The 11,516-nt window shown below is 38.2% G+C and overlaps 1 protein-coding gene across 1 annotated transcript; it reads left to right on the top strand.

Moving 5' to 3' along the window:
• Nucleotides 1–398: 398 nt before the first annotated feature.
• Nucleotides 399–11,167, top strand: uba5 (ubiquitin-like modifier activating enzyme 5). The gene is made up of 12 exons (XM_079863807.1): nt 399–725; nt 818–863; nt 952–1,041; nt 1,341–1,450; nt 3,505–3,591; nt 3,670–3,754; nt 3,906–4,010; nt 7,635–7,762; nt 9,116–9,251; nt 9,973–10,048; nt 10,149–10,255; nt 10,833–11,167. Exons 1-12 carry the CDS (start codon nt 577–579, stop codon nt 10,908–10,910), a joined length of 1,197 nt encoding a protein of 398 aa, XP_079719933.1. The 5' UTR covers nt 399–576; the 3' UTR covers nt 10,911–11,167.
• The last annotated feature ends 349 nt before the right edge of the window (nt 11,168–11,516 follow it).

Genomic DNA, 11,516 nt, shown 5'->3' with positions numbered 1-11,516 from the left:
CAAGTTCGTTTTACTCTATATAGTTGGAAGAAACCTGCAATCATTTCCTAAATACAAAGAACAGCCTTTTTTCTCGCTCGCGAGACTCCTGTTACCATAGTTACGACGTCCGATTTGTAAGAGTTGTTCTTCTTAATCGGATCTTTTTAATGAATTGATTGAGACGGCTCAAAAATGCAATTGTTAAATGTACATTATATTTAGGTTTCCAAATGACAATATATTTGTGACTTATGTCTCCACTTAACTGGGAAAAAAAGTATCGAACTAAACGAAATAAACAGCCCTATGAGTTTAAATGTGGCGTACATTATCCCACGCATGTTTCTGAACTAGTTTATTTAAAAGATCTGTTCAGACGAACCGATTCGCGGGAATCATTAACTGGTGGAACTTCCGTTCCTGTGAACTTTGCGTTTCACTCCGGACTCAATATCGAGAGACACTCTTCTCCAGCTGATTTCTAACAGTGCAGACGTGTACATTAAGTAGTGATTTTAATCGTTTCTGTGCTTTGTGCTCTCACCGGATCACATCAACCCGTGTTTATTGGAATAGAGGGTCTTTACAGAAGAAATGACCACCGTCGAGGAACTGAGGCTGCGAATCCGTGAGTTAGAAAATGAACTCATTAAATCCAAACAGAAGCAAAGTGATGCTGAACATCATCTCAGACCAAAAATTGATAAAATGAGCGCTGAAGTCGTAGACTCAAATCCATACAGGTGAGCATTTTGATCCTGCTGTGTTTATTGACTGACATATGGATGGAAGGCTTATACCGGTGCAATTTTCACATTCATTAAATGTCTTACAGTCGTCTAATGGCACTCAAAAGGATGGGCATAGTGCAAGACTATGAGGTAAACATGCGTATTTATTCTTTTATGAGACTTTTATAGTGTTGACTTCTTGTTCAGATGACAACTATTCACCTGCTGTCATTCTCAGAGAATCCGCTCGTATAGTGTGGCAGTAGTGGGAGTTGGAGGGGTGGGGAGTGTCACTGCAGAAATGCTCACCAGATGTGGCATTGGTAAGGTAAAGCACCTTTATCATCATTCCTCAATATTTAGGTCGAATATATGTAGTGTCATGTGACATTAGGAGGCATGAATCAAATGTAGAGATGCACTGATTGGCCAGTCTGTAGCGTGGTGCACCCCTAATGTTGTTCAATTAAAAATGGTGCATTCCTCTCAAGCCTTGTGTTCCTGTGGTGTTTTAGTGTGGAACACAGGAGGGAAGCCAATAGCATAACCCCTGGAGACATGCCTCGGCTCTGCAGTAACAGACTGTCATGCCTCTTTCTGCTGTGTCTGTGATTTCTTCCCCTGCAGTTGCTGCTGTTTGACTATGATAAGGTGGAGCTGGCCAACATGAACCGCCTCTTCTTCCAGCCACATCAGGCAGGACTCAGTAAAGTTCAGGCTGCAGAACACACTCTTAGGTAAAAGGGGTAATTTATCTTAAAGGGAGAGTTCACTTTAAAATGAAAATTTCCCCATGATTTACTCACCATCAAGCCATCCTAGTTGTATATGACTTTCTTTTTTCAGATGAATACAATCGGAGTTATATTAAAAAATATCCTGGCTCTTCCAAGTTTTATAATGGCAGTGGATTGCAACCATCAGACTGAAGCTCAAAAACGTGCATCCATCCATCATAAAGAACTTCACACGGCTCCGGGGGGTTAATAAAGGCCTTCTGAAGCAAAGCGATATGACAATATTCATATTTAACACGTTACAAAGTAAAATTCTAGCTTCCGGCCAAACGCAGTCTACTTGCCCCTAATGCGCAACTTACGCAGTTTATGACGTCAGAAGTAGCGTAGTGCGTCATGGCGTAGCGTAAATATCAGCAGTACGTTGTGTTGTAAAGTTTTCTTTCATCGAAGCAGAGACCAGGAGACAGTTGGGATCACGTTCAACGGAAGTTATTCTTTATTGAGAACTCCGCTGTACGTGGCTGCAGTACTTCCAACATGATCTAACTCTAATACAGTATGCATTGTAGTTATATACATTCCAAGGGGGAGGGATTACATAGAGGTGGAGACTCTGAACAAAGCATGCAAATGAAGTAGGAACACACCCTACTCTGAGTCCAACTGAATCAATATAACTATTCACATGCTGATACTGGCCAGGAACTCCAATTCCAAGAGCCATCCCAGAGCCATTAAAGACAAAAGGTGAAAGTCAATCAACCTAACGATTCAACGTCTGGGCTCCGAAAGGTGAGAATCAAGTGATCTGACTCATTTAAAACACAATAGAGAAAACAGCTCTGGCAGAAAAGGAGACTCTTGCTGGAGACTCAATAAATCAGTCAATAAACTTTATCAGTTTATATACTATTGCAGTGGAAAAACTAAATTAAACATTTAATAAATATGTAATACAACAGTTGCATTACTTGCATAAGTTGCGCTTTACACTTAAGTGGAATCCGTATGTTCGTTTGGCCAGAAGCTAGTTATTTTACTTTATAAAGTTTTAAATATGAATATTTTTCTTACACAAACTCATAATTTTGCTTCACAAGGCCTTTATTAACCACCCGGAGCTGTGTGAAGTTCGTTTGTGATGGATGGATGCACGTTTTTGAGCTTTAATTTGTTGGTTGCAATCAATCCACTGCCATTATAAAACCTGGAAGAGCCAGGATATTTTTTAATAACTCAGATTGTATTCGTCTGAAAGAAGAAAGTCATATACACCTAGGATGGCTTCAGGGTGAGTAAATCATGGGGTAATTTTCATTTGAAGTGAACTACTCCTTTAATTTGTTCCAAACCTGTTTGAGTTTCTTTCTTTACCAACATTCTTCAAAATATTTTCTTCAATAATTAATTTTTGGGTGAACTATCCCTTTAAGCTACACATAAACACATTCACAGTACACTGCATTGAATGTCATTTAATATATATATTGCCCATCTTATATATATACATTTTCATATATACATTTCTATTTCAAAATGCATCACTATTTCCACAAAAATATTAATAAATAATAAATAACTGTTTTCAACATTGATAATAACAAGACATGTTTCTTGAATACTAAATCAGGATATTAGAAAGATTTCTGAAGGATCATGTGACACTGAAGACTAGAGTAATGATGATGATAAATTCAGCTTTACCATCACAGGAATAAATTTGTTTTTATTTACAGTTAGTTACAAATACTATATCCTACACCCTAATAGAAAAAAAACAAACTTTATTTATTTAATTATGTGGTTTTGGGAGGTTTTGTCAGGTTTAAATTTATCCCCTAAAAAATAACACACACACACACACACACACACACACACACACACACACACACACACACAGTATTATTTTATTATTAATGAAAATCTACCTCAACTATAAAGTTATTGTATGAATTGGAAGTTGGAAGTTATGATTTGAGGGCTCATTGATGAATTTGCCAACATTTTAATGTATTTTATTTCTCATTATAATGCTGTGTTTTCCTGTACAGGAACATTAATCCAGATGTTGCTTTTGAGACCCACAATTACAACATCACCACAATGGACAACTTCACGCATTTCATGGAACGCATTAGGTGATTTTTTTTTTACTGCCTCAAAGTTTTCTCCCTCATTTCGATTTGGTTGTAATAGTCTTGGTGTTGTGTTTTCAGTCACGGAGGACTTGAGGAGGGGAAGCCTGTAGATTTGGTCCTCAGTTGTGTTGATAACTTTGAGGCTCGGATGGTCATTAACACAGTGAGTTCTTTGCATTAAACTACGTTTAGCTATCGAAAGCTATTTGTTGTTTATATCTTTTTTATACTTTTTTGTGCCATTTAGTCACTACAAATCAGCAATTACACTACACTACAAATGATCAGCAATTAAGTTTGCTTCTCTCTCATAGGCATGTAATGAGTTGGGTCAGACCTGGATGGAGTCAGGCGTCAGTGAGAACGCAGTTTCTGGACACATCCAGCTCATTATCCCTGGAGAAACGGCTTGTTTTGCTGTATGACAAACACTCACACCCAAAATAACAAATAATGGGCCAGATTTACTAACAGCTTGCATCAGCGCAAACCCTCTTGGTGTTAAAAAACTATTTGCACCATTATTTTTGTCTTAAAGGAATAGTTCATCCAAAAATTAATATTCTGTCATTAATTACTCTCACCGTTAATTACATTCCAAACCCATAAGACTTTTGTTCATCTTTGAAACACAAATGAAGATGTTTCTGTCCCCCCATAAACAGCTACGCAACTGAAACTTTGACGCTACAAAAAGTTCATAAAGGTACTGTAAAATTAAGACATGATTTTATATGATCATCATTTATATGATGAACAGATTGAATTTAGGTTTTTATTGACATATAAACATTCATCAACTCACACATCAGATATGGTAAATGAAAGCTCAAGCAGGTTCGCTTGACGTGCGAGAACCAGTGAGGTTCATTCTCGTGTTAAGCAGCACGTTTGAGCTTCTGCAAGAACCAATGAGGTTCATTCTTGTGTTGCGCAGCACGTTTAAGCTTTCTCAAGAACCAGTGAGGTTCATTCTCGTGTTACGCAGCACGTTTGAGCTTCAGCAAGAACCAATGAGGTTCATTCTCGTGTTACGCAGCACGTTTGAGCTTCAGCAAGAACCAGTGAGGTTCATTCTTGTGTTACACAGCACGTTTGAGCTTCCTCAAGAACCAGTGAGGTTCATTCTCGTGTTAAGCAGCACGTTTGAGCTTCTGCAAGAACCAATGAGGTTCATTCTCATGTGTTATGCAGCACGTTTAAGCTTTCTCAAGAGCCAATGAGTTTCATTCTCATGTGTTATGCAGCACGTTTGAGCTTCTGCAAGAACCAATGAGGCTCATTCTCATGTGTTTTGCAGCACGTTTGAGCTTCCTCAAGAACCAGTGAGGTTCATTCTTGTGTTACGCAGCACGTTTGATCTTCCTCAAGAACCAATGAGGCTCAATCTCATGTGTTATGCAGCACGTTTGAGCTTCCTCAAGAACCAATGAGGTTCATTCTCGTGTTACACAGCACGTTTGAGCTTCCTCAAGAACCAATGAGGTTCATTCGCATGTGTTATGCAGCACGTTTGAGCTTCCTCAAGAACCAATGAGGTTCATTCTCGTGTTACACAGCACGTTTGAGCTTCCTCAAGAACCAGTGAGGTTCATTCGCATGTGTTACGCAGCACGTTTGAGCTTCCTCAAGAACCAGTGAGGTTCATTCTCATGTGTTATGCAGCACGTTTAAGCTTTCTCAAGAACCAGTGAGGTTCATTCGCATGTGTTACGCAGCACGTTTGAGCTTCTGCAAGAACCAGTGAGGTTCATTCTCGTGTTACACAGCACGTTTGAGCTTCCTCAAGAACCAGTGAGGTTCATTCGCATGTGTTATGCAGCACGTTTGAGCTTCCTCAAGAACCAATGAGGTTCATTCGCATGTGTTACACAGCACGTTTGAGCTTCCTCAAGAACCAATGAGGTTCATTCTCGTGTTACGCAGCACGTCTGAGCTTCCTCAAGAACCAGTGAGGTTCATTCTCGTGTTACACAGCACGTTTGAGCTTCCTCAAGAACCAGTGAGGTTCATTCTCGTGTTACACAGCACGTTTGAGCTTCCTCAAGAACCAATGAGGTTCATTCGCATGTGTTACGCAGCACGTTTGAGCTTCTGCAAGAACCAATGAGGTTCATTCTCGTGTTACGCAGCACGTTTGAGCTTCCTCAAGAACCAGTGAGGTTCATTCTCGTGTTACGCAGCACGTTTGAGCTTCCTCAAGAACCAGTGAGGTTCATTCTCGTGTTACGCAGCACGTTTGAGCTTCCTCAAGAACCAGTGAGGTTCATTCTCGTGTTACACAGCACGTTTGAGCTTCCTCAAGAACCAGTGAGGTTCATTCGCATGTGTTACGCAGCACGTTTGAGCTTCTGCAAGAACCAATGAGGTTCATTCTCGTGTTACGCAGCACGTTTGAGCTTCCTCAAGAACCAGTGAGGTTCATTCGCATGTGTTACGCAGCACGTTTGAGCTTCCTCAAGAACCAGTGAGGTTCATTCTCATGTGTTACGCAGCACGTTTGAGCTTCCTCAAGAACCAATGAGGCTCATTCTCATGTGTTACGCAGCACATTTGATCTTCCTCAAGAACAAGTTAGGTTCATTCTCGTCTGTTACGCAGCACGTTTGAGCTTCCTCAAGAACCAGTGAGGTTCATTCTCATGTGTTATTGCAGCACGTTTGAGCTTCTGCAAGAACCAATGAGGTTCATTCTAGTGTTACGCAGCACGTTTGAGCTTCTGCAAGAACCAATGAGGTTCATTCTCGTGTTACGCAGCACGTTTGAGCTTCAGCAAGAACCAATGAGGTTCATTCTCGTGTTACGCAGCACGTTTGAGCTTGTGCAAGAACCAATGAGGTTCATTCTCGTGTTACGCAGCACGTTTGAGCTTGTGCAAGAACCAACAAGGTTTATTCTCATGTGTTATGCAGCACGTTTAAGCTTCCTCCAGAACCAGTGAGGTTCATTCTCATGTGTTATTGCAGCATGTTTAAGCTTCCTCCAGAACCAATGAGGTTCATTCTCATGTGTTTTGCAGCACGTTTGAGCTTCAGCAAGAACCAATGAGGTTCATTCTCGTGTTACGCAGCACGTTTGAGCTTGTGCAAGAACCAATGAGGTTCATTCTCGTGTTACGCAGCACGTTTGAGCTTCAGCAAGAACCAATGAGGTTCATTCTCGTGTTACGCAGCACGTTTGAGCTTGTGCAAGAACCAATGAGGTTCATTCTCGTGTTATGCAGCACGTTTAAGCTTCCTCAAGACCCAATGAGGTTCATTTGCATGTCTTATGCAGCATGTTTGAGCTTCTGCAAGATCCAATGAGGTTCATTCTCGCACATTATGTAGGTTCGGTTGAGCTTCTGTTTATGTTCGCTGATCAATGTTTAAATGTGAATAAAATCCTAAATTAAATCTGTTCATCAGATAAAGCGATTGAGTCTCTTCTGAAAATTTGGACTAAACTGCTCAATTCATATGGATTAGTTTTACGATCTCTTTATGAACTTTTGAAGCTTCAAAGTGGTAGTTGCGTAGCTGTCAATAGAGGGACAGAAAGCTCTCAGATTTCATTAAAAAGATATTCATTTGTGTTCCAAAGATGAATGAAAGTCTCACAGGTTTGGAACGACATTAGGGTGAGTAATAAAGACAGAATTTTCATTTCTGGATGAACTAACCCTTTGCTCCTGTGTTGTGAGTAGATCATACACTCCATATTATCATCTTCTCTGCTTGTTTGCGACCCTATGCTGCTCTTGATAGACTGAATTGTCATTATGTAAATTATCTGCCTGTGTCTGTTCTTTAACGTGTTCATTGTCAGTAAATCACCAGCAGAACTTACCATCTGCACTTTTATGGGATTGCGCTCTCATGCTAATTTGCCCTGTTTCATAAATCTGGCCCTATGTGCCTTGAATATGAATTGAATCATGAGTGAATGATCTTAAAAACCATCTCATACTGTATGGTTGTACCCTCTAAACATTGGTTAATTCTGTCAAATCAAATGGGTGGGAAAGTTAACAGTGGTCTGATGCAGTTCTGTCTGTGTGTCAGTGTGCACCTCCCCTCGTCGTGGCTGCAAATATCGATGAGAAGACGTTGAAGAAGGACGGGGTGTGTGCCGCCAGCCTGCCCACCACTATGGGAGTGGTCGCCGGGCTCCTTGTGCAGAATGTCTTGAAGTAAGACCCCATCACAATCCTAAGATTCAGTACAGGCCTAACCACACTGATTTGAACCCTATAAAACCTACTGTATTAAATTTGATATGCAATTTTGGTAACACTTTAGTTTAGGGTTCAATTCTTACTAATAACTAGTCGCTCATTAGCATGCATAAAACTAGGATATTGGCTGTTTATTAGTACTCAAAAAAACACATATTAATACCTTATTCTGCATGACCATATTCTACATCCCTTGATCCTACCCAATACCTAAACTTAACAACTACCTTACTAACTATTAAAAAGCAGTAATTAGGAGTTTGAGGCAAAATTCGTAGTTAATAGTGACAATTGGACCCTAATCTAAAGTGTGACCTTAAGTTTCTAAGGTCTCTCAATTAATCAACATGATCAAAACTTACACAATCTGCTACACACTCTGTCGTCTGATTAATAGTTTATACTTCTCAGCATGTAAATGTAACATGTCTTGTTGCTGTGAAAGTAAAAAGAAAGAAGGACTTTTACATTGATAATATTTCAAGATGAACATTTACCGGACTGAAGCAACTTAGGTTTACTTGATTATCCATAAATCATTTAAAAATGTATCAAATATGATACCTTAGACTTTTGAGGAATGTTTATTTGTGCATCTCTCAATCATCATTGTATTGCATTACATTATATATTTTGCCCCTCACAATAAAAATTACAAGGCTTTAATCATATATAACTAAGCATTTAAATATCATCTTACTAAGATTATTAGGAGATAATAGTGACATTTTATATTAAGTAGTCTGATGTACTGTTATAAAGATCTCATTGATTTAAATGAGAATTTCAATCAGAATTTCATCTTAATTTTTGGCCATATAAATATCAGCAACTCCACTAAATTGCTTATTTTTGGTCAGTTTGTGTGAGCTCAATATTCTTTGATATCATACTAAATGAGCCATAAATGCATGATGTATCAAATATGATACTGAATAAACATGCAAACGTACAAAAAAAAAAATCTATTTTCATTATCGAAAAAGGTTCAATAAACATCCATTTTAAACAAAAAAATTCTTAATTACACTGATTAGCACAGGCCTAACTGGTGTAACCTATTTCAGTTTAGTTACTAGTTATTGCCATTACTTCATGTGTAGTAAATGCTGTAGTATCACATAAATGCCATTAGATGGCAAAATATAGCCATTTTTTGTCCTAGCAGGGGTTAAATGAACCATGCAAACTACCCAGCCAAACCCTTTAGCCCATGGTCGTTTCAAGTCCTTAGAGGTCCTGTCCTGTCAGTACGGTTCCAAAGGACTTTAAAACACAAGGCCTGGAATGACATTGTTTGTATTGTAGGTATCTGTTGGGGTTTGGGACAGTGAGTTATTACCTGGGCTATAATGCCATGCAGGATTTCTTCCCAAGCATGGCAATGAAGGCCAACCCACAGTGTGATGACGCGCACTGCAGACGACAACAGGAAGAGTACAAGGTGACACTTCTACAAATGTTTGTTGACGCTAGTTGCTGAAAGTCAGAGCCAGTCTGCAGATTTGAGTTGACAGATTTAATAGAAAATCGCGTAGTGTATGATGTCCACATACTCCTGATTTTTTTTTTTTTCTAACTTCAGACTATGATTCCATCCAGTCGGACGATATCAAACATGTTTGATAGAGCTGATTTTAGAACACGTTTTCATTTGTGACGCATCCCCTAGCAACAAGCCACATGTTTGTGTTCTGAACCGACGTGAAAGTCTAGTAGTGTATGATCCTCAGTCGTTTAGTGTATGATGCCCAGTTTTTCCTCTGTAACTATTTACAAAGTTGGCAAGTGTATGATGCCTAGTGTTGTCAAATCTGTTCAGATTTTAAAAGTAATGTAGTGTATTCTCACCTTATTTTTGCACCTTGATAGTCGTCAATGTGTGATTTATTGATTAATAAATAAATATTATTAAACCACAACATCATTGAATTCTTTATTTTTGAACTTCAAGGGTGTTCATTAATTTGTATGTAAAATTTTATTTAAAAATTTCTGACAACTTATCATTGGCCTGATTCTGACTGCTGAGTAGTTACACAGTTCCAAAATATTAACGTGACTGTTTCTATGCAAGTAATGTAAATAAATGCATACTGGGGCAAAAACCAGTAAAATATCAATATCAGCAGTCTATCATTGGTTATTCATTGCTTATTTTCCAGAGAAAAGAAGCAGAACGGCCAAAGCAGGAAGTGGTAGAGGAAGAAGAGGAAGTGGTGCATGAGGACAATGAATGGGGTTGGCATCACACACAACACGCAAAACACAAAAGATTACTCAATCATAAAACAGGAATGCGTTAACGTTATTAATCTTGAACCAATATGTTTTCTGACAGGCATTGAGTTGGCATCAGAGGTGTCAGAGGCGGAGCTTCAGGACGCATCAGGACCGGTACCAGATCTACCAGAGGGCATTCATGTAGCCTACACCATACCTAAGAAAGTACGACCCACTGAAATATAATAACTCTTTTGTTTTTCAGGATTTTTCCTGCATAAAAAAAAAAACCAACTAAAAAATGAATTAAGATAAATGCAAATAATGTTTTAGGCCAGATCAATAATGCCTCAAATATCCTAAGAAAACATAACATGCAATTACCTAACAAACAATTATACTAATGTTTGAAAGCTGAGTCAGTACATTTAAAAAAATCAGCAAAGATGCATTAAATTGATCTATGTATTCATGGTTTCCACAAAAATATTAAGCAGCACAACTGTTTTCATCATTGATAATAATAAGAAATGTTTCTTGAGCAGCAAATCAGCTTATTAGAATGATTTCTGAAGGGTCATGTGACACTAATGACTGGAGTAATGATGCTGAAAATTCAGCTTTGCATCACAGGAATAAATTACATTTTAAGTTATATTAAGATAGAGAATTGTTCTTTTAAATTGTAATCTTATTCACAATATTACTGTTTTTACTCTATTTTTGATCAAATAAATGCAGACTTTGTCTCTATTTACTATTGTTTACATGCAATTTTCCATGTGTTCTTTCTCTTTGCCAGGATGGAGAATCAGGGGAGACTGTGGAGGAAACAGAACAGAGTTTAGAGGAGCTGATGGCTCAGATGAAAAATATGTAAGGAAGACGGAACCGACATCTCTCAAAATCAAACTCATTATTATTTTGTACTTGTAAACATGTAACATCTGAGGTCTCATACTAAATCAGTTTGGATTTAGTTTTTTATTGTTTTTGCAAAACAACCTGTAATACTCAAGATGTTTACAGGTTTACTTCGACTGAAAGTCTTAATACTGAATTGCCATCATTGTTAATCTTTTGTTTGTGCAGTGTTGAGGTTTCAGAGTTGACAATGGTTAACAGAACTAATTGTAATGCCTATGTTAACAACTGAGGAGGAAATGGATGTAACTTCAGATAGTATAATCTAAATATAATCGTGCCATCTCTAAAACTGTATGTGCTTGTAGACACCCACCCAGATATTATAAAGAACATCACGCAAATGTTTTCAGACAATTTATCATCGGCCTGATTCTGACTGCTGTATTGAATGGTATGATATTGTTATAATGCAAAAGAAAATAAATTTATTGTTGTTACATTCTATTCTGCTTTTGCTGCATTTCAACTAGAAGATAAATGTCATGGAGCCTTAGCAATGATTGTGAAATCGGTTTCCATTGCATTGAGTAAAAAAAAACTCTTCAACTGTTATTTTCAT

This window comes from Squalius cephalus (assembly GCF_949319135.1).
Source record: "Squalius cephalus genome assembly, chromosome: 25".
NCBI lineage: Eukaryota > Metazoa > Chordata > Actinopteri > Cypriniformes > Leuciscidae > Squalius > Squalius cephalus.
Note: the sequence above shows the minus strand (reverse complement) of the source record. Positions and strands in the feature narration are given on the sequence as shown.